At 38.4% G+C, this 24694-nt stretch overlaps 1 protein-coding gene across 3 annotated transcripts in view; it reads left to right on the top strand.

The window, feature by feature from the left end:
* LOC101737124 (sarcolemmal membrane-associated protein) overlaps nucleotides 1-24694 on the top strand; it is a 32523-nt gene that overhangs the window by 901 nt on the left and 6928 nt on the right. For 2 of the 3 annotated variants that reach the window (XM_021351890.3, XM_004932245.5), the window contains exons 2-11: nucleotides 4649-4765; nucleotides 7246-7377; nucleotides 9280-9414; nucleotides 12653-12871; nucleotides 14116-14265; nucleotides 15387-15488; nucleotides 15653-15805; nucleotides 16781-16874; nucleotides 17375-17485; nucleotides 19162-19265. In XM_021351890.3, the coding sequence (XP_021207565.1) occupies nucleotides 4649-4765; nucleotides 7246-7377; nucleotides 9280-9414; nucleotides 12653-12871; nucleotides 14116-14265; nucleotides 15387-15488; nucleotides 15653-15805; nucleotides 16781-16874; nucleotides 17375-17485; nucleotides 19162-19265 (1317 nt within the window). Of the gene's footprint in view, nucleotides 1-742; nucleotides 876-4648; nucleotides 4766-7245; nucleotides 7378-9279; nucleotides 9415-12652; nucleotides 12872-14115; nucleotides 14266-15386; nucleotides 15489-15652; nucleotides 15806-16780; nucleotides 16875-17374; nucleotides 17486-19161; nucleotides 19266-24694 lie in introns of those variants that run through there. The other variant, XM_038012472.2, reaches the window with a different exon arrangement.

Raw genomic sequence — 24694 nt, 5'->3', positions numbered from 1 at the left:
TGTTGCTAAGGTAGATTTTTCTCTTATATCTACGTATGATTTCACTAAAGAAGCAGCTATGGGCTAATTTGGAAGATGCATAGGTGTAGGTGTGCTTCTATCGGTTAATGTGACTAAGCTGGGGTTCATATCTTTTGATCTATTTTTTCTAAGTACTTTTTATTAAGTAAGTTCAAGAATAATTTTCACAATATCTTAATTAAATGGCATAATTATGATTGTATTGTAAGCCTGTAATCATGTAATATATTTATGTAAGGACTACATATAACCAATCAATACAATTATTCAATTGAGATATCGACTTTATATCCCAAAGTCGTTCTGGTAACCACTTAACATAAAACAGGTCTTGAGTATAAAAGTTCAAAGTACAGATTTGTATGCCTTAAAAAACAATTCCTTAGTTATTGAGATCATAACTGTTATCATGGATTCAAGATCTTTTATCAGATAAACAGAAGAGTCTAAGGTAGGTATTCTATATGAGATTGGCATAAAACATGTTAGTTACATTATTTTTCTGATGGTTAAGATTAAATACTTTTGGCTTTTATCATTTTGGATTTAGAATTTTGTTGTATATAATTAATGACAAAATAAACAAATGTGATGTTAAATAAAATCAAGTTATAGTATAGTAAACCCATTAAAAAAACCTTACAAATATTGGAAGTTTTAAAAGTCATTGACACATTTAAACAGGGTAGTTTAATATTTGATTTCAAATTGACAGTCAAAATAAATTCAGTTGATATAATCAAATCATTTTAAATATGAAAATAATAATTATGTATAGATCTAATTTTTAATTAGTAAGGAGAACATCAATCAAAGTAAACTAGGGATCTCTCTGAAAAATGTATCTAAATGAGGTAATTTTTTAGGATATTAATATATCATGCTTTAAATCATTCAATGGTTGGTTGCTAGGTTGAAACAATTATTCAGATTATATTTGAATTAACTGAATTGTTAGTGCATTTTTAATAATTTGAAGAGTATAGGAGAATAAAAACTGAAATCTTAAATGTTTCCATTGATAGCCTTGAGTCAAAATCACTAAGATTGACACTGTAAATGTTCAGCTACTTTACTCACACAGTAGTATATCATTATCTGATATTATAACAGAACTATTCCTGTTACTGTTTCTGTACTCTCACAGTGTATGTAACACTGCATTTGAAATTGTATGTAACAATAGGAATAAATGTGTATGATGTAGTTTTTGAAGAGACATAAAAACTTATGAACAAATTGCTCAATACATTTTTGCATTATCTGGCTGAGGTCAACATTCTAAGCCTCATGAGACAGATACTACATGGTAGTTCAGACTATGAATAGCTAATTTTAAAAACACCCAATTATTTTAATAATATTTAACTTTGAAATTATGTAATTACGAGTCTAAATCAATTTTAATTCAGAAGAGCATACAAAATAATGGTGTTGCAACAGGTTATAAAGTACTAAAAACAGTGTGATTGGTATAAAAGGAATTTAGGGTTTCATCAATATTTAATGCACTGCATGCAATGTAGTGTAATTAATAACAATTGCCATGAAGGGTTCACGATCTCCTGTCACATGGGGCAGTTTGTGCTTTAGATTGTGTGGGTTCATGAAATATTAACCAGTGGCGGTGGTTTTTTTTTATTGCTTAGATGGGTGGATGAGCTCATAGCCCACCTGGTGTTAAGTGGTTATTGGAGCCCATAGACATCTACAACGTAAATGCGCCACCCACCTTGAGATATAAGTTCTAAGGTCTCAAGTATAGTTACAACGGCTTCCCCACTCTTCAAACTGAAATGCATTACTGCTTCACGGCAGAAATAGGCGGAGTGGTGGTACCTACCCGGGCGGACTCACAAGAGGTCCTACCACCAGTAATTATGCAAATTATAATTTTGCGCGTTTGATTTTTATTACACGATGTTATTCCTTCATGGTGGAAGTCAATTGTGAACATTTGTTGAGTACGTATTTCATTAGAAAAATTGGTACCAGCCTGGGATTCGAACACCGGTGCATCTTTCAACACGAACGCACCGGACTATCCTTTAGGCCACGACGACGTAAAAATGTGCGACAATCATGTTCAATGACCGTGTTAAACTCACTAACTGTCGGTAACTCTGCTTTTGCTGTTGAAGACAAAAATATATACCTGGGACAAACAGTCCGGTTAGATAAGTCCAACTTCGAGAGGGAGGTCAGTGGGCGGATCCAACTCTGTATTTATTATTCTTCATAATTTCCTTGTCGAGAACGGATATCTTACACCTTGTATAAATTTACAAAGTAACACATTTACGCATTACATTGGCGCATTTACGTCGTAGATGTCTATGGGCTCCAGTAACCACTTAACACTAGGTGGCCTATAAGCTCGTCCACCTATCTAAGAAATAAAAAAGAAGACATCGCTGGAGTGTGTGAATGACGATATGAGAGCGAGAGGAGTGAGTGTTGAGCTGACGGCTGATAGCAGGGAATGGAAGAGAAAAATTAGCTGTGCCGACCCTACCTAGTGGGATAAGATGAAGAAAAAAAGGGTAGACAAATGGGCTCTTACGAGCTGGACGGACGACCTGCTAAAGGTCGCGGGAATCCGCTGGATGCAGGTTGGGCTAGAACGGTAATTGTGGCGAACCTCGAAGGGGACATAAATGCCGCAGTGAGCGGCTATGGGCAGTTGAAAAAAAAAACAAGTCAACCAAGTCTTCATTCTACGTACGTTAAAAGATATAATTAAATTACATGTTAAGTGATGAATTTCGACATTAGTATATATTCTACTTTTCTTTTAATACATTGTTATTTATAGAAAAAAAAAAAAGATCATTGAACAAGTGTTTGGTAAATCCGAAACGTCCGCATTGTTTCCTATTCTTCTTTAACAAACGCGCATACCATTGTAATCAGTCCCGATCTTTTTTAAAACGATCCTAAGAATGCGAGAACGCTCTTGAGTAAATTTCAAAAGGTATCGTTGAATAAAAACTGTTTAGTATTTCCATTGTCGTCGCGTCCATTGCATTTATCCATAATTTACTTTGTATGCTACTCGACGTTCTGTCTGCCTGCTACTGTTGACATAAAATCCAACTTGTTCAGATGCCTCAAATTCTAATAAAACATATGAACGTATTCTTCTATACTTCATTAGAATATTTTTGTATAATGTTTATTTGTCTACTTATCAACTGTGCACATAATAGTTTTTGATCATTATAATTGACGTAAAAGAATAATAGTCTTTGTGACGGGTTCCTTATCTCACCTGGTTGATGTCACGGATTGTTTGTTTGGCTTATATCGTATAAACTTGGATTCCTTTTCGACACAATGTCATATACATAGATCGAAGTGTAAATGTAGTCATTTGGCATAATTTTTCACTAAAGATATTGAGAATACAAAGATTATACTGAATCATTTTTAATTGTTATTATTGCATTGCATTCGATTCATGTAAGTTCTTTCAAACGTCTTATAAACTATCAAAGACCTTCTGCAGTTTTCTTTGTTGTATCTGATCGTATTTATAAAGAAGATAAGAATTACTCGTTGAATCTTGAGTCATCGTGACCCCGGGTGCTTGAGATGGCAATTGCGCAGTGGCAATTAAATCAAATTATACTATTTCTGACATCGCATCTGTACAACTAACAGCGTCAGTAAGGAAGTTGTTGTATCTCCTTATCTCATACAGGAAGATGCTATAACATTCAAATGATTGTACAAATGGAAAACTATGAACATAAGTACCATAAATGTATTCAATTGTTTTTTTTTTTTTTTTTTTTTTTTTTTTTTTTTTTTTTTCAACTGATTTAGTGTTCTTTCGAATCTATTTCTGATTTGAAGTTATAATTGTACAAAACATTTAAACTTCATTGTTCCACAGCGTTATAATTTAATGTGCTCGTATGATAATAACGTGTAATAACATCACATGCATCGCTAAAGTAAATAGTTTTAATATCTGAGTCATGAACGCAAACATGAATTGATTACGAAGCTAATTTATAACTATAAACCAAACGCCACTCATCTAATTAGTTACATAACGTTTACTAGTTTAATAGTAAATATATACTATAATAGTAATGTTTCTGGGATTCGGGCCTCTAAAGGAATTATCACTATGATAATAAATTTGTTTGTTTAGACGGAAACTGCGATACTTTAAGACAAATAGTTTTTTTGTATGGAAACTATCGACATCTTGTAGCGGATACCCCTGTACTTATTTATAAATGTTGTTAAAGTTAAGACATTTAATTATTGTGTAAACTAAACACAGAAAAAAAAAACAACATGCAAGTCATTATTTGTTATAGACAAACTGATTAAATTTTATCAATTAGTGGTTTCTGAAAATTTACATAATCCTTCATTAAAAATAAAATATAGGATAGGTAATATGTTACTGCCATCTATAGAAGCAATGAGAAACTAATCGGCCATCTAGAGGCCGACACCCGTAAACATTTTTGTTGAGTGCTTGATTTGCTTATCTATAACTTAGTTTATGTGTATTATCTATGGAAATTAGAGTTTCGACTGTTTGTATTGTACAAATCTGTCTTATAATTATTTTATTTATATTAATTGTTTTATGAATATTCTGCAGATTGGACGTAATGTCTACCGTGCAGCGGCGAGTCCTACTAACGCCATATTCGAATGTCGGGTTCTGTCGAGGCAGCATGCCACACTGTACTACGAAAAGGGACACTTTTACCTTGTGGTAAGTTGATGATCGTGATAATAACATAATCAAGTCTAAAAAAAACAAACTACAATATCATATTCGACATTAAATTCTCTAGAAGTGTTGGTCATGTTGTTCTTTAATTGTTTATTTTTATTACACATACGGAATATGGTAAGAATGTAAACAACATCTTTAACTTAGTAGTGCAATGTGTACCAATTGCTTTTTTTTTAAATATTGGTACTGTTCTCTGTTTGCACGGCTTAAAGGACAGAATCCAGGGCCAGAATCATGCTATAATTCCTATCCGTCAGTCAGCTCAACCACGCGTTTAGTTCAATAAAAATTCAATAGGATTTTCGCTTTTGACATCACGACTGTGCGAACGTTGTGAAAACTGTTACAGTTATGATAGCATAAAAGTTATGCACGTTACGAAATTGAAGTCATCAATTCATTCTACATTTGAAATTATGAGTGGGCCTTGTACCACTTATACGTGCTATAGTTCTGTAACGGACTACTCTCACTGATTCCGCCCACGGCCAATAATTATTCTAATCATGTCATTTCAATAATGTATGGTTAGTTGATGTTTTCATTAATTCCTTATTTTATTGCCTTTAAAACGTTAAACCTCACCCAATTGTGGGATCGTAAGTTTTATATTTCATCATAGTTATTACCTTTTGGAATTTGCTTTTAGAAACGCTTATCTTAATCTAAGCAAGCAGTTGCTTACATAATCATAGACATATTTACTTTGTCTTTGTACTGTGCCTTGTATCAAGTTTTGTTTGTGGGGAAGTCAAGAAAACTCCCAGTTACGTATTATGTTTCAAAATACGATATAGGTATACAGCTGCCGCCTTAACCGATGGCCAGCACTGACCATCTGGTGTCTGCTGTATCATTGCCTTTGTTGGTAAAATGTGTCAATTATGACGTTTAAAATATTATGGCAAGACCGGTTGGTTGTGCGATAAAATTGTCTAATTGTTGAATTATTCACGGTACGCTAAGAGGCCTTTTATTTCGTAAAGTTATAGTAACATGCATATAATTAGCATGATTCTAGCGGAAGGCTAACAATTATAAAAGGAGATGATATGTATAAAATGCTTCCTGGCTTCAAGTGATGATTACCTCGATTTTCGAAAGGTCAATGTTTGAACGTGTTAATACATACTATGGTCTAAAACGATGTTTGACTTTTTGAGACTAAAATATAATTTAGAAATCGAATACAGTCTAAGCTTAGTCAATTCGCTTGTTCAATGTTACAAAATTAATTATGATATGCAAAAAAAAAACAAGACATTTCGTTAAGATTTGATTGTGAATAAAATTCTAATTTATATGCATTATTTGCACAACCGGTCGAAGTTTTGTAAAACACATGGTCAAGCAAACTCTTAAAATTGACCTTAATATTCGATGAAAAAATTTTGAATGCGAATTATATTACAATATTGAAATAATCAAATATCAAATTTGGGCAGCGGCTCGGCTTTGCTGATGTCCATGATCAGACAGTGATCACTCACGATCAGATGGGATTTTTGTCAGTCTGTCTACAAGTGGTGATAAAATACTCGTTGCTTAGTTTCTCGTGAGCGTATAATAGTGATAATATACAACAGGTCCGACAATTTGTATTACAAAATGAATTAATTAGTTTTAAACATTATTATTATAAAACACATTTGCGACTTGTATTTAGCGCAGCGTATAATGAAAATACGTCTATATATAAAACATTAACACATTTTATGAACGTTGATTTGTAAATGTTCAAGCGAGTTCACGGCCGCGAGTCCACACGGTAGTTAGGCGTTTAAGGAAATTCAGAGATTCCATAACGTGAAAGGAGACATGAGTTCGAAGTCAGATATAAGTCAATTCTAATATATTTTTATTAGTGGAAGGGCGTCTTCTGAGGCCGCACTACTCTGCCTCTTTCTGCCGCGAAGCAGTAATGCGTTCCGATTTGAAGGATAAGGCAACTGTTGTGCTATAGAACCGAGATTTATAACTTAGGTCTCAAGGTGAATGACAGTATTTACGTTGCTGATGTCTATGGTCTCAGGTATTCAATCGGTGAAGCCTTAAAAAAAATCATATCTCTTTGTCAAACAACCGCCTTAAAAGCTCATCCAAGAATAAAACTTGAAATTTCCAAGGATATATATTTATTTAATTAAATGTAAATGATTAAATCGATGCACTTTAAAATTCAATATGACATTATTTATAGGTATAGGCATATTTATAGGCATAGGCGGGAGGCAGAAGCTTGGCTCTGCCCCTGGCATTGCTGAAGTCCACGGGCGACGGTCACCACTGATCATCAGGTGGGCCGTATGCTCGACTACCTACAAGGGCACTTTTTTTTTATTTATTTTTTTATTGTATTTATAAAAACAAGTCACGTTGAAATGAAATGTTGCCATAATAAAAAAAAACAAAAACATTGGTTCGCATCGCTCCGACATCCGCGCGTCTGTTTTTAGGACAACAAGAGCAGTAATGGCACTTTCATCAATAACAACCGCTGCAACGAACACGAACCGAACGAGGTGTTCTCCGGTGACGTCGTCCAGTTCGGAATACCGGTCGTCGAGAACGTTAGCAACTCTGAAAAGGTAATTAAATATTTTCGTTTTAACCACTACATAGTAACTCCAAATTCGTAGGTTTACAGGAGGAGCGTTTAAACGAAAAAAGTTGGTAAAATCTTTATTATTGCAGATATATTTATGGTTTTTTCTTGTGTAACTAGCTGATTTACTCTTGCTTCGAACCCCATCAATAATGATTTGTAATACTTTTAAAATAGTGAAGCGATTTGCGTGAAAAACGAAAATTTCAAAATTTTGAGTTAGAGTAGTGTTCATTGGACGCATCGATGTGATGTTTACATCCAAATTTAATAGCCCTTTTTAAGCGAATTTGCAGTGAACAAATATGAGATTTATAGTACATATATTATAGCATAGTTGAAGATGCACACTTTATTCGAATTATGTAAAAACATGTTTTTTTTTTTAACGCAAGCATAATCTTGGTGCCTAAAGTTTTTTTTTCTCTTTGTAACTCTCAATTATAAAACTTTGTAGTACATATATTGTTATATAGCTGAGCGTATATACTATATTAGGTCATATCTAATTTATTTACAGAAAAACACTAGCAGATGATGTTAAGATAATATTTCTTAATGAGGTATTGATATTGATAGTATAAAATTAATATAGCTATTAAATATAAGGTTGGTATTAATATTGATTTCAGCACCTCATGTGGCTTTTAAAGGCGACGAACACAATTTTTATTAAAATTCTGCTCATTAATTAATATAGAGTGAATAAGATTACATAAGAGTTGTTATAGGACTTTTCGCCAAATAAAATGCTCGAGAGAATACCGGTTCCTCAGGGAATTCGAATTCTGGATCACTCTTGATATGCACCGTGGCGTATGTTGTTCTGGGAGGGTCATTTTTTGACATCTTAAAAATAGAATAAGAGTTTTGTGTATTTTAATATTATTATTATTAGTTAGACGGGTGAGCCAGCTCATGGCTCACATTTTGCTAAGTGGTTAGGTTAGGCCCATAGAAAACAAAACGTGAATGCTTGAGACTTGTCAATGTCTCAATTGTATAAGTAATTGCGCAAACTCTAATTTGTTGCGATTTTAATTGTTATTACATGGTACTGTTCCTTCATGTTGGTAGTCATTTGTGAACATGGTTTAGTACGTATTTCATTAGAACAATTGGTACTTGCCTGCGGATTTCGTATACCAGTGTAGTCACCTCGCTCGATATAAGTAGACCAGGTGCGTTATCCTGGAGTTCACTGTGGTTATACTGGTGGTAGGACCTCTTAAGTCCGCACGAGTAGGTATACTACGGTAGATAGTAATACGTTTCGGTTTGAAGGGTGAGGCAGCCGTTGTAACTATACTGAGACCTTAAAACTTATGTCTCAAGGTGGGTCGCGCATTTACGTTGTAGATGTCTATGGGCTCCAGTAACCACTTAACATCAGGGGGGCTGTGAGCTCGTCCAGCCATCTAAGCAATAAAAAAAAACGATAGCTTTCGAACTTGATTATAATAAGTATTTAAATGTAATTATCGGTGATCATGCGGTTTCAGTTAAAAATCAAAAATCGTAAGAAACCGTTAATTAATTATGTTTGTAATGTAGGGATTCCTTTTTTTTATTACCCTTATAGGCTTTCAGTATACGGCCCACCTACACGTCAACAATACCAGGAGTACAGCCAAGTCGTCGCCCACCACACCATAAGAAGCTTCATTTTGTTATTTCATATTGAGTCCGAGCGAAATCAATTAAAACAGACGGTCGTTGCAGACGAAACGTGTTTGAGCGGATCCATAACTTACAAATGACTATTTTTAGACAAATGAAGTACCATGAAGCTATCGGACGTTACGGAAGTTTCCAGACCGAGGCGAAAATCGAAAACCTATCAGCTATGACAAGATTTAATGTTTTATTTGCCATTCATTTGCAGAATACGTTTCCACCGGTCATCGCTCATCTAAAGCTTTTTCATCCGGACGACGAGGAGGCGAAGCTTTCGTACAATCCCACCATGATCACGCCGCTGCACCTCAAGGAGTTGTACCAACTTAACAATTTCGTGCAGGTTCGTTTTGTGTTTTACATGATATTATAATGTTGAAACTTGACTGTTTAAAAGTCTGCGTATTCTGGTGGTAGGACCTTTTGTGAGTCCGCACGGGTAGGTACCACCCCCCCGCCTATTTCTGCCGTGAAGCAGTAATGCGTTTCGGTTTGAAGGGCGGGGCAGCCGTTGTAACTATACTGAGACCTTAGAACTTATATCTCAAGATGGGTGGCGCATTTACTTTGTGGATGTCTATGGGCTCCAGTAACCACTTAACACCAGGTGGGCTGTGAGCTCGTCCACACTTCTAAGCAATAAAAAAAATTACAACCTCTTTTATGGTTTGATGATCACAGACGACCACCACGGAAATCGAGCAGTATTCCTAACATCGAAAATAATATCGAAGGGCTGTTTGGGTTAAGCGACATCTTTGCGTTATAGGAGAGCCATTTAAAGTGTAAAATTTGGAAAAAATGTCATAACAAAAAAACTTCTTTAGCTATTTGAATGGAATTAACTAAATTGAAATTCAATTAATAACATTGAACTGTTGATGCTAATACCAAATAAAATGGACCTTTAATTACAAAGACGCTTAAACCAGATAGCCATTCATCCCTAGATATAATGACATCGAAAAATAAAACGCGTGATTAATCTTTAAAACTAGTCTTAATTATGTCTTCGATTCGCGAAAACCGAAAAAACTTCAATATCCTTTTCATTAAATAAAAACATTATTATAATAAATGTGGACACGTATCACGACGGCCAGCAGAGTCTATCGAGAAACTTGTTGTTCAGGGTAGGGTCAACGGTAAGAGATCTCGTGGATGAATCCCCATGCGCTGGACTGATGAGGTGAAAGACCTTACTGAATTCCCACTTAACGAGTGTGTGCGCCAGACTTCGGTTCGCAAATTATGGAAAACATCTGTCAAGGCTTTAATAAGCAAGAATTCCACATGACCACGACTGCTCTGCCAAGAGCAACCGATTATGATGATGATAATAAATAAATTGTGGATTGTAATATTTTACGAGAATATAAGGTATAATCACATAACCTCTTCTTACTTTTGCTCTCCACGGATAGGATTTCAAGGAATCCCTCTTAAGTGGATTGTGAATAGTGATCCGTATTTGGGTTGATCAGACGGCATCGCTCAGCTGAATCCGGACTTCCTGTTGTGATACCTAACATGGAGAGTTTTACCATACAATAATCATGCCTTAATAAACATACAATCCGACTTGGCTGTGTGATCCCGTGATGACACTCTTTCTTTAGGTGGTCGCTGAGATAATATTCGTCAATCACATTCTTTAAAGAAGTCGAAAATAAAGACTCATGTTCTGTTTAATATCTTCCTTCATCATCATCATCATCAGCCTATAACAGTCCACTGCTGGACATAGGCTTCTCCAATTGCTCGCTACTGAGCACGATCCTCGGCTTCTCTCTTCTCTCTTTTCTCCATCTTCCTTAATATACAAAAAAAAAAGCCGCAAAAATATTCGTTCGTACTAAAACTGTAGTTCGATTTAAATATCCTATATAATCTATGCCAGAAATATAGATAAATAAAAGATATGTGGATAGCAAGTACTACCTAAACAAAGAGGTTATTGGAGGATGTTAGGGTAATATTTCTACCTATCGTCACTGTTCATCACTGCCCCGTTATATTTATAATAGACATATCTTGAGTTATCATAAGTGCTGATTTCATTGCGGCGGAAGCGCCATGGTCACGTGTAGATCGTTGGCTAATGTATTTGGCCGGTCATTGTTCTCGTCGAACCCGTCGCTTGCGACGAAGGGCTCGACGAGTAAATTAACCCTCAGACACAGCCCACTGAGTTTCTCGCTGGATCTTCTCAGTGGGTCGCGTTTCCGATCCGGTGGTAGATTCTGCGAAGCACGGCTCTTGCTAGGGTTTGTGTTAGCAACGTCGTCAGGTTTGAGCCCCGTGAGCTCACCTACTAGTTAAGGTTACGCTGATATAGCCTCTCAAGGCTATCAGCTTAGGTAGGAAAAAAAAAAGTATTTGAAGCAAACGAATGTCTTAGGCTTATCTATTCCGCCTTTTGGTGCACTCGAATTCGATGTCTCGCCAATTGGACGGTTTGTTCAGTGTGATTAGTGCGAGTTTTTTTACTTTTCGATCGCGTAATCGTTACGAGTTAACTTTTACGCGTTCGAGAAGTTGAAAAACTTGCAATAGGCACACGAGACACTGAAAACTATATACATAACTCTAAGATTCCTCTCATCTAATAATGAATGGCAACCAAGTTAATATTTGGATATTTCAATGTATCCTATGATAAGTTTCGTTCTATTCGCTAGGTAGATAGTAAGCTTGACTTACAAAACTAAAAATATCAATGATATAAACAAGCATCAGTGACATTTACTGCAGTTGAAGATAGGGGTTTGAAGTCACGTTTGTTTACTTGTGCATTGTCCATATTATCAAAATAATGCGACATATATGACGAATAAACAATATCGTAATGTTCGAAGGAACAAATGTTTCCGAGTCATTGAACTTAAATGTGTTCTACCTATTATAATTCGAAAGTACGATGTTCTGTTACAATCAAAACACTGTTTTAACACATAAATACTTGTGATAAACATTGGAAACGAATAAATAATACGAAAATTAAGGTATTTAAATTGATTTTTTATTTACGTAACGCAAAGCATCCATTTTCTTGATATTTGTCTTAATAGTTTGAACTTGATAGTTATCTTAATGAAGTAGTACACTCTTCTGTAGACAACCTGAGGTGAGATTAGGTGATCCGATCCCGATTTTTATTAAAATTAGAATAAGAATACCCTATTTCTAAAAAATACTTATTAACTATACGATAACTCAGTGGTCCACAAATCTAGGTGCATAGATGTATAATATTTGTGACATGCAATTCAATCTAGAAGCTAGAAACAATATATTCCTAGATAGATTTTCCAGTATATGTGTCAATGTAAATTTTACTTATACTATAACCTACGCCGTATATGTGTGTGTTAATTTTTTTTTTTTCGTGCCTATGCTGATAGCTTTGAGAGGCTTTTTTAGCTTCACCCTAACGTGTGTAGGTGAGCTCACGGGGCTCAAACCGGAGAGTTGCTAACACTGACCCTAGCAAGAGCAGTGTTTCGCAGAATCTACCACAGTGTGTGTTACGTACACGATTTATAGTTGCTAACATAAATATTTGCCTGTACTCCTTCCAGGAGGCGATACAACGCGAGGCGTCCCTGGAGAATCGTTTGCGCACGTTACGCGAGTGCGTGGAGCGCACGAGAGCAGAAGCGCAGGCCTCGTGGGAGTTGTTTGTGGGCGAACAACGACTTCTAATGCGGGTGCACACTCTCGAGTCCATGCTGTCTGTCGGGAAGCAACCGGACGAGCAACATCTCACGCAGCTACTCAACGACAAGAGGAACTATCAGGTATCAACAACTGTCAACAACTATCGACTGGTGGTAGGACCTCTTGTGAGTCCGCACGGGTTGGTACACCACCACCCTGCCTATTTCGGCCGTGAAGCAGTAATGCGTTTCGGTTTGAAGGGCGAGACAGCCGTTGTAATTATACTGAGACCTTAGAACTCATGTCTCACGGTGGGTGGCGGCATTTACGTTGTAGATGTCTATGGGCTCCAGTAACCACTGGATACCATGTGGGCTGTGAGCTCGTCCACCCATATAAGCAATAAAAAAATCTGTAAAGTGAAAATTTTCAATTTGGCCTTATTTAATTGCTTAGATTGTGTGAACGTTAAGTGGTTACTGGAGCCCATGGATATCAACAATGTTAATGCCGTCGCCTACCTTAAGATATGAGTTCTAAAGTCTTCGTTTTTACGTTGGTGGGATTTGTGGTCTCTGTCTTAATTCAGTAGTAAGAAATGCGAATTATAATTACTGCGAATTAAATTTTTATTACACGATGATATTCGTTCATTATTAAAGTGTTTTCGTGAATATATGTCAAATTTATATTTCATTATTTGGATCTGCGATTCCACCGTCGCTATTATTTCTTAAGATGTTCGTTATTTTATACGTAGAAACGTCTTACACACAGACTTACTACTAAACAGTAGGCATATTATGAAATATTAGAACTGTTGAAATTTGGAAAGTTTAATTTAAAAAAAATGCATATACCTAGTTTTCATGCACTTGTACTTGTGTACTTACTTCTGATATATATCAGCGAACCCTGTTCAGTAAGCTGATTCCAAAAGATGTATATGTTTGTCTCCACTTCCAAACTGGAAATCGTTTTGACTGATTCGGTGGTGCATTAACTAACACCTCTGGCGCTGGGCCGAGGGTCGTGGGTTCGATTCCCGCATTGGGCAAACGTTTTTGGTATGAACAGCATTATTTGTCCCGTGTCTGATTAATATCCGTATATGTCTATTTTTAAACGTACACATATATTTGTTTTTGGTTGCCATAGTTCAGGGAATACAAGTTCGGGGTCATATGGCATTTGTGACCAGCAACCTTCCTGTCCTTTTTTTTATTTATTTTTTATTACGGCCCACCTGATTGGGAGTGGTTACCGTCGCGCATGGACTTCAGCAAAGCCAGGGGCAGAGCCAAGCCGCTGCTTACCGCTTAACGTTATGCCTTACGTTAAGACGTTATGCCTTAAGCTTGAGAAATATTGTTTCGTGTTACAGAAAGTGGCGCAGGAAAGTCTTCGAGCGGCGCACGAGCAGCGGCTCGCGCTGGAGGAGTCGCTAGAGCGACGCAGTCGGGAGGCGGCCGCCCTGCACCACCACAACTGTGCGCTGCGACTCGCCGCCAACAACGCGCTCGCCGAGCTGCAGGTCACTATTTATTGCCGTTGCAGGCAGACGACTTACTGGTGGTAGGACCTCTTGTGAGTCTGCCCGGGTAGGTACCCGCCTATTTCTGCCGTGAAGCAGTAATGCGTGTCGGGTTGAAAGGTGGGGCAGCCGTTGTAACTATACTGGAGACGTTAGAACTTATATCTCAAGGTGGGTGGCGCATTTACGTTGTAGATGTCTGTGGGCTCTAGTAACCACTTAACACCAGGTGGGCTATGAGCTCGTCCAAACATATAAGCATTAAAAAAAAAAAACGAGCATACCGCCTACCTGATTGTGGGTGGTTACCGTCGCCCTATTTACTTCAGTAATGCCAGAGCCAAGCCGCTGCCTACCGTTAAGTACTCTCCACAAGCCTCGTTTGAAGAAGGACATGTCATAGCGCTCTGGGAACACCGTGGATGGTACGTGGCAAAAAAGATCTCTGGAAACGCACTGTGGATGAGCGTAACGGCTCCAGGTAGCACGGATGAATTCTACTCCGGTGGCAGGCGTTGGGATGATAAAAACGAAGATCACTCTTTGTTTATCGGTGCACCACCGCAGACAACCGCCACCCACCTCGTGATGTAAAGTCGAAATCCCAGCTGTACTGTCTCGCTCTTCAAAACGTGAGAACACTTCACGGTAGATATAGACAGTACTTCGTACCTGCCGGTGTTCAACACGGTGTTTCCCAACTTGGGGCCCAGGCCCCATAAGGTGACAATTTGATAATATAGGGAGTAATCGCACTAAATGAATATAGAAAATTTGTATTAAAATTACTTTGAATTTGAATTTCAATTTTAGATTATATGTTTTGAAATATTAGTTACTATGTTTTGATAACAATTTGATAGTGATTTCTTCCTAAAACCTGTCATTTATGTTTCTTAAGCGAAAAAATCAATTGCTTAATGTTAAAAATTATGTATGGGGGGCATACAAATTTTAGAAATGTTACATGGGGCATGGCACAAAAAAGGTTGGGAAACGCTGGTTGAACATCAACCAAACCTACCATTGAAATATGCCGCAATCTCATATTATGTAGTGTTTGAAAACAAAAACGTTGAATATAGAAATGCACTGCTATTAAATCTGGTGTGTGGTTACAGAAGCTGGCAGCGAGATGCGAGCGTAAGATGTGCGCGGCGCGGCTCGCCATCACAGCCGCCGAAGAACGAGAGAAAGCTGTGAGGAGCCAACTACCTCTCGCTGTGAGTACATTAAACTTATCCATAAACAAAAATAATAATAATTATCAGATATATTTTCGCAATGTATGTGTTGATAAATAGTTTACACTGTTCTAAATAGGAGAAGGGCAGGAGAATGATGATGATGACGTATTGATTTATCTCTTAAAATATATTTCTACCAGTATTCAGTACAAAACGGCGAGACGAAGATGTTGGTGCTGAGTACGGACAGCAACAAGCTACAGGAGCCGAAACGCAGCGCCACCCTCGAGGAAGCCGTCCGGGCCCTTCCTGATTACGTCAAGATGCTGCTGCCGCAACAACTACTGAATAAGGTATACTAGCTCATAATGGCCTTACTGTACTGTTACTGATGCGGGGTACCGTAGTTTGGGGGGAATCGGGGCCCTTTCCAAATATAACACAAATTTTCAATGGTTTTTCTTGGGGTAGTACCAATAAAATTGAGATTAAAATAGTTCCGGAGGTTTAAATTTTTATATAAGATGCGTTATTATACATAGTTCATTACCTTTTTTCCTACCTATGCTGATAGCCTTGAGAGGCTATTTCAGCTTCGCCCTAACGTGTAGGTGAGCTCACGGGGCTCAAACCGGGAGTGGCCCGGTTTGACTAACACTGGCCCTAGCAAGAACAGTGCTTCGCAGAATCTACTACCGGATCGGAAACGCGATCCACTGAGAAGATCCGGCGAGAAGCTTAGTGGGCTGTGTGTATGGGTTAATTCGCTCGTCGAGGCCTTTACCGTCAGCGACGGGTTCGACGAGGGCGGTGACCGGAGTTCATTACAAAATATACACAAAAACTGAAAAAATTAGCTTGACCCGATTTACCTTGGCTTTGGGGTGCATCAGGTTACGTATGGAGACAATAGAGTTTTGCGATAGGGCTGGCACTATTTAGTTGTTAGGTAGGTACTTAACTTTAGGTAATTCACTTTTTAATATCTTTAATGAGTTACAAAACTTTGATGACAAATGTTTTCAGTTCAACAAATAAAATCTAACAACTCAACAAACTTCTTACTGGTGGTAGGACCTCTTGTGAGTCCGCACGGGTAGGTACCATCACCCCGCCTATTTCTGCCGTGAAGCAGTAATGCGTTTCGGTTAGAAGGGTGTTGCAGCCGTTGTAATTATACTGAGACCTTAGAACTTATATTTCAAGGTGGGTGGCGGCATTTACGTTGTAGATGTCTACTGGCTCCGGTAACCACTTAACTCCAGGTGGGCCGTACGCTCATCCACACATCTAAGCAATAAAAATAATAAAAACCTCTGTGATTACAGGTCGGTATAAAAATAGTCTCGGCCGACGGCAAGTCCGCTAAAGAATTCGAATTGATACTCAAGAAGAACAATGCCTATAACTCTGAAAATAAAGGTAAGCAGATCACTGTAATTTATATTAAAAAATATTTGATTTATTGTGTTCTGTCATCATTTTGAGTCACGAGAGAATTGTATATGCTATATCGTCTTCTCGCATTAAAACTGTATAATCTCATAACTTACTAATTTTACAGGAGAGTGTTTTGAAGGTGTAACATGTGATATTTTTAATACTAATCATCTTTGCAACATTTATTTTTTATTTTTTACCAGATACATTATTTGTCTTTTAAAGTAAGATAAATTATGAATTAATTTTGTTAATAGTAGTCAAAATATAGGAAAACTAAAAAAAAAAAACTAAAACTAAACTACGCTCTTTTGACATTATTTATGAGAAAAATACTGGTGATACCAAATGATTCCGCATATTAACTCAATTAATGCGAATTAACTTTTAATGCGAAAAGACGATACGTGTAATAATAAAACTAATGATTATATAAAATCGCTCGACTCTGGGATTTACAAATCAAATAAGCATGTTTGTAGATACAGAAAAACTAGAAGCCGAAGAGGACGGCGTCGGTGGTAGCTGCGAAGAGAAATCCAACGAGCCTGACTCCTGTACTGACGACGAGAAACAATCCCGATTGAATCACGGTGAGATTTGCTTCAATTCTAAATTCAAATGTTTGAGAAAAAAAACTAATTCAGTTATTTCCGTTTATCTATTTAATAATACGTGAAGCAAAAACTTTGTATGATTTGTATTTGATAGAGGAGTATGAAATTTTCCACACTTATAGATTATGCAGAGAGGGAGTACAGATTTTTTTTTTTTTTTCTTAGACGTGGTGGTCTTCAGAGTGGACGAGCTCACAGCCCACCTGGTGATAAGTGGTTACTGGAGCCCATAGACATCTACAAAGTAAATGCGCCACCCACCTTGAGATATAAGTTCTAAGGTCTCAGTATAGTTACAACGGCTGTCCTACCCTTCAAACCAAAACGCATTACTGCTTCATGTTAATTATTTTTTATTCTATCTATATAATATAGAAATGAATTGCTGTTCGTTAGTCTCGCTAAAACTCAAGAACGGCTAGACCGATTTGGCTAATTTTGGTCTTGCAATATTTGTGGAAGTCTAGAGAAGGTTTAAAAGGTAAATAAATATGAAAATGCTCGGAATTAAATAAAATTAACAGTTTTGTTTTCCTTTTGATGTCCCCCGTCGGACGGATTCCTTATGTTGAAGTTTATTTTATACTAAAGCTTAGGTCTTTTATTTATCGATTGGGGCACTGTCACGAAGTCTGCCGGGTCAACTAGTTATGCCTAAAAAAGACATTAATTCAATAAAAGAAACATGACACACAACTATAGTACCATATATTTAACACACACAACTATAGTACCATATATTTAACACACACAAACACACGAAACATATACTCTTCGTTTATTGTCAATCTTTTGTTACTGTTTAGTCTGTGGTCAAATTGACCATAGATTAATAGTGTTTATCTTTAATATTATCTGTCTATAATGTAGTCATGGCGAAATTTGTGATTATAGAAAGTAAGATAATAGTCTTTAATTCCATAATAATGTTGAAACTTATAATTACAATTAAATATAGTCGAATTTCGACTACTGGGGGACCACTAGTTATATGTTTAAATTGGCTGTGCGGTCGCCTATCATAGCATCATCTCATCTTTTCTCGGGGTCTCAGTAAAGGCGATTAAAGCTATTTCCGGGAGAATGGATAGCAGCGTTCCCTTAGTATATACTAACTAAAGTGATCGCCGACCGACATTCACTGATAGGATGTGCTGTAAACTCGCACGGGCTTCGAAATGACATTCACTGATGTCCATGGCCTCTGGGATCCGTTTACCACCGGGTGACCCGTCAGCTGTTTGACTCTTAAACATGTAAACAAATTAAAATAATCATAAACACTAATTATGAATACATAAGTACCTTTATCAACATTCAATTGTTTCTGGTTGAGTACCTAACGATCTTTAGTAAAAATTAAAAACAAAACATCCTTATGTATACATTATTTTTATTATTTTTCAATATAGTTCATATAAACACTCAGCGAATATAAAACCAAATCTACACAAGTTGTATTGTCATGTATATCATAATATTACTCACTAAAATTCCCAATTGTTTCCTGGCAGCAGAGATTTGTTTTAAATTTATTAGTAATCCTTTCTTTTTTATGAGCTAACGTTGTTTTCAATAGCCCACAGTTGTCCATCGCTTGATATAGACATGTATATGTATATAGTTATAAATGTAGTTTTTTTTTCTTTCAGAACCCGGACACGAGGAGAGGTCTAGTCCGCTGGATGGTGAGCTGTGCCCAGACAACAACGCTAATTCCACATACACTGAAACTAGTAACCGAGAGGATTCGCCCGTGAGTAACTTTATTGAATATTTGCTAAAAATTTTTTAAATTGCCCTTGTAGGCAGATGAGCACTCACCCAATGGTGCGTGGTTACCGTCGCCTACGGACGTCAGCAATGCTTCTCCAAGTAATAATATTTTTTAATCCAATTAATAACAAAATATTCTTTAGTTTGATAATTATAGCTTTTTTTGGTAGATTAAAATTGGTTGTGAAAAAGTTATGAAAAAAAAATTACATTACTACAATACAGGGTAACCAAAAATCGTACATTTTTCCAATGATACTTTTATATGCATGCAAGGTTATAGTGAAAATTTCGTTAGCGCGATTCAGTAATTTTTAGGATTTATTATAGCTGACGCTACATAAAACATACATTACGTAAAAAATGCAATGTTTATTTGAAAAGCTGAGCAAAACACCTACCGTTTTAAAAGTTCGTATTTAATGACCCGCATTGTAAAGCGAAGTGGCTAGGTGACGTCACCCAAGATTATTGACCCCGCCCGTCAGCTGCTGGATATGTTATCAGTAATATCACCTTTATAATGCTATATATAGATAAAGCATACATTTTCGCAGATGCGATGCGAAAAGTCAACAATTTCATGGTGCGACGCTAACCTATATAGCTCTATATATATAGCTATAAATATACTCATTACTTTCCCAAAATAATAGTAACGTTGAACCTTAAAATTAAAATGCAACTAAAATTCAACGATATTTTTTTTTATTGCTTAGATGGGTGGACGACCTCACAGCCCACCTGGTGTTAAGTGGTTACTGGAGCCCATAGACATCTACTACGTACGCCACCTACCTTGAGATATAAGTTCTAAGATCTCAGTGTAGTTACAATGACTGCCCCACCCTTCAAACCGAAACGCAATAAATTCTAATAAATATTGTTTACCTTTTCTATATTATTATATATTATCTATACATCTATCTGTAAATGACTGTTTGTATGGCTTGTCCTGCCATAAATGCGTTCCTAAACCATTCATACGATCTTGATGGAAATTTGCACAGTGGCACCTATGGGAAGGCTTCGGTCATAGTACCATCTATACATGATTATAATTATCATATTATCAACACCTTTCTAGTTTTAAGAAATCTATTATTTTAATACCATTAGCTACTAGATGACAGATGGTGCATCTCAATTAGTTATTAAGTGCTATACAATTAGTAAATTACTTAGTTATTAAATTATAGAGTTTTAAAAGCAGCAACGTGCTAGCCAACCTTAATCTCAAAAATTCTTTTTTTATTCAGAAAACCGTGGCCTAAAGGATAAGACACCCGGTGTACTCGTATCGAGCGATTGTGTCGATGTTCGAATCCCGTCGGCAGATACAATTTTTTTCTATTTAAATACGTATTGAAGACAAACTCTCGAACAAATATTACTCATCAAATACCAATACCGAGTACCTTCTTATCGATTATAATCACTTGACTTAAACCCGTACCATCGATCTCACATCTACTTATTTGACCGAAATAATAGTAGGATAAATAAAAAATAAGATATAAATACATTTCATTTATTCAAGTCGCCAGTACTTATACATGTTAGTTAATACAACTTAAAAATTATCTTAGAATAAATAAAGCTACTTAATTAAAAACCAGCGAGCCAATGCTACAGATTATAACACATTTGAGGCTGTGGTAGCCGTTGTAACTATACTGAGACCTTAGAACTTATATTTCAAAGTGGGTGGCGCATGTACGTTGTAGATGTCTATAGAGCCTATAGACATCTACAACGTAACCACTTAGCACCAGGTGGGCTGGGAGCACCCATATAAGCAATAAAAAAAAAGATTGACCTCATGTCTCAAGGTGGCTTGAGGCATGCACCCGGTCCATAAAACGAATAAAGCAGAAAATAAAATGATACAATATTTCATAAGATTATATTACAGGGTAGTTAGTTACGAGACCCGGTAACGTGTTATTAGGTATGTAAATGTATAATTTCACGGTCCGACGGGTCTAGTTATTGTTTTTGTGTCGTTCATTGAGTCACTGGGCGGTGCCGAGGGCGAGGAGATGTTAACGCCCCCGGCGCGTTCAGAACACAAGGTTTTTTTATGCGATTATTAAAATATTAGTCATGTAAATATGTATACGTATGTATGTAACAGATAGGTGAGACATATGAACGCTACGTTCAGTATGTTTATATTTTACGTCGCCCGCTTCACTGGGCATTTAAAACTAACATTATTATTTATTGTCATTATTATTAGGGAATCCAACACTTATCTATCCATTGGCTTATCCATTAAGTACATGCATTTTTTACATGGATACCAAGTTTCAAGCCAATCGGATGCACGGTTCAGCAGTTATAACGGAACATACGAAAAAACCACTGTAGATTTATATATTACTATAGACTATAGATTCTTATATAGTATTCGAAAATGTTATTTCTGTCATTTGATCGTCTTGCTCTAGTGATATTGGTTAGTCGATCACGTGGTCTGCGTTCGATTCCTTGCCGGCATCGGTATCTTATTTAAAGATCTTTTGTATTTGGGATCTTTTTTTTTTTTTTTTTTTTTTTTTTTTTTTTTTTTTTTTTTTTATGATTGAAAGTTTACTGGTGGCCCGAAGGCCTTTCCAGTTTCACCAGGACAGGTGGGCGAGCAAAGGCTCAGCCAAGAGGGGTGGGATTTGCTAACAACTGCCCGAGCGCCTCCGAAGGAGACCTAACAACTCAAGAGCAATTGTTTCGCGAATGAATCTACTACCGGATCGGAATCGCGACCCGCTGAGAAGATCCGGCGAGAAACTCAGCGGGCTGATGCATGGGTTAGGTTGCACGTCGACCTCTTTGTCGAGTTCGACGAGTACGGTTACCGGGGTCCCTAAGCCTGCCCCTAGTATTAGAGCTGAAGGCATCTAATGCAAAGGTTATTGGATCTGATGGATCCGTAAGGACGTGTCTAGGGCGTCGACGGTGACTGGCTCCTGCATGATCAGGATTCGGGGAGTAGTCAGCGGCGGCAACGATAAGGCGATTATCATGACGCATAGCCTTATCGAAGTATCGTTCCGACGCTGACTTCATGTATTTAAGAATTGATTCGAGGCCCAGGTCGTCGTGTAGGTCAACGTTCCTCACGAACCACGGAGCCCCGACAGCTAACCTGCAAAAGCGGGATTGTAGGGATTGGAGGGTGTCTATGTGTGTGCGGGCCGCGTGAGCGAACACCACACTCGCGTAAGTCATGACGGGCCTTATGCAAGTTTTGTAAAGTGTCACCTTGTTCCGAAGGGACATTTTACTCCGCTTACAGATCATGGGGTAGAGTCTACCGAGAATAAACGCGGCACGGTCACGGACTGATTTTATATGCGGGCGGAATGTCATCGATGCATCCAGGGTAACGCCCAGGTACTTGACCTTCCTGGCCCAGGGTATGGGTTGTCTAAAGAGAGTAATCGGGGGTGTGAGATTCCTCCTCCTAATCCGGGAGGAAATCCGTGTGGAGCTTCCCCTCTGAAATAGCACCGCAGTACTTTTCGCTGGGTTGATGTCTATGCGCCATTTTCGGAACCACTGTCCTAGGGCTAGGGCTGCGCTCTGAAGCTTCTTCGCGATTAGGGACTTATTTCTACTAGAATAGTAAACAGTCGTGTCGTCGGCGAATAAAGCTAAATGGGTCGGCGGCGACCGGGGAATATCGTTGACGAATAAGCTAAATAGGAGGGGTGAGAGGACAGAGCCTTGCGGGACTCCAGCTGTGAGAGGTCGTGGGGAGGAGCGGGTTCCCTCGACTCGATATCGAAAAGAGCGGTTCGACAAGAAGTCCCGTATGATGAGCACGAGACTATCCGGCACGCCCATGTTGAATAGTTTGAAAATCAAACCATTGTGCCAGACTTTGTCGAACGCTTTTGCGACGTCAAAGAAGAGAGCTCCCGTGTATAACGGTTTTGGTCGATTAAGCCCCACAAGAATGTGCTCCGTGAGGCGGTGCACCTGTTGAACGCATGAGTGATTTGTACGGAATCCGAATTGTTCATCGATAAGAATGCCCTTGGATGAGACGAAGTCTCTGAGGCGTTTGTAGAGCAGACGCTCATACAGTTTGCCTAGAGACATGAGGAGGCTAATCGGGCGGTAGCTCGTCGGATGATTTTTTGGTTTACCGGGTTTATGTATGCCGATAACGTCCGCTTCTTTCCACACCGCGGGAAAGATACAGTTCGCCATAGCGGCATTGAAAATAGATGCCAACATCACGATGAGTTGGACGGGTAGAAGTTTAATAACGCGGTTGGATATACCGTCGGAACCGGGAGCCTTGCGAGGACGTAGGTCTTTGATCAAGTCTTTAACTTCCATCGGGGTGACGGGTGGTAACGCATCAGAGGGTGGCAAGGAGGCTCTGCGTTCTACCTCACTGTCTACTAATTCTACATGAACAGGGTCCACGGATTGAGTGCTGGGCGTGCACTGGGTTTGCAATGTATCGGCCAGCAGCTCTGCTTTTTCGTCATCATCGAACGCCGCGAGTCGGCCTGAGGGGCCTACGAGGGGGGGCATAGTTACTACCGTATCCGATTTGAGAGTACGAGCTAAGCGGTAGTAAGACCTTTGGGAGGGCGCGAGTCCTTCTAAGAAATCAGACCATCTGGCATCTCGGACTTCGGCGATGCGAGACTTTACGTCGCGTTGTAGGGCACGCATTCGAATACGATTTTCCGCGGTAGGATACCTGTCGTAGGCGCGTATCGAGGCGTTCTTAGCTCTAAGGAGTTCCCTAATATCGTCGGACAATTTGAAGCGGTGAAGGAAGTCCTCCGCTACAACTTGTTTCGATGACCTATCTAATGTCGAGGTGATGTGTGACGTTAAGATGTCTATGGCTTCAGCGGTATCCTGAGGAGACGGGATAGAGTCCGGGTTAAACGGGAGCGATGGTGGATCAGATTCAGCCAGGCTGATGCCCAGCGTGTGCCAATCCACCACAGTCCTCGTGACGGGAACGGAATCGGGAGCGCGACCGAGCTTCATAACGACGGGACGGTGGTCTGAATCTAACTCTGAAACTACTTCGATCGAGTGTAAGCGCAGAGTTACGTTTTTTAATAACGCTATGTCGAGTATATCCGGGCGATGCGCGATATTTAGCGGGTAGTGAGTCGGGGTTAGCGGAGCGACGATATCGAAGGCGAGATCATCGACTAACGCGTCAAGCCGCCTGCCATTCGGTGTTGTGGTGTGTGAGTTCCACCTGATGTGTTTACAATTTAGGTCGCCCGCCAGAATGACAGAGCTCCCCATACCGAGCAGCGCCTCGATATCACTGCTTAGAACGATCTTATCCGGTGGAAGATAAACGGACGCGATAACGATCGGCGCGTGTCCCGTCAGTGAGATTCGGCACACTGATGCTTCGAT

This window comes from Bombyx mori, chromosome 8, assembly GCF_030269925.1.
Source record: "Bombyx mori chromosome 8, ASM3026992v2".
NCBI lineage: Eukaryota > Metazoa > Arthropoda > Insecta > Lepidoptera > Bombycidae > Bombyx > Bombyx mori.
The sequence above is the reverse complement of the archived record's forward strand: the minus strand, read 5'-3'. Positions and strand labels throughout refer to the sequence as shown.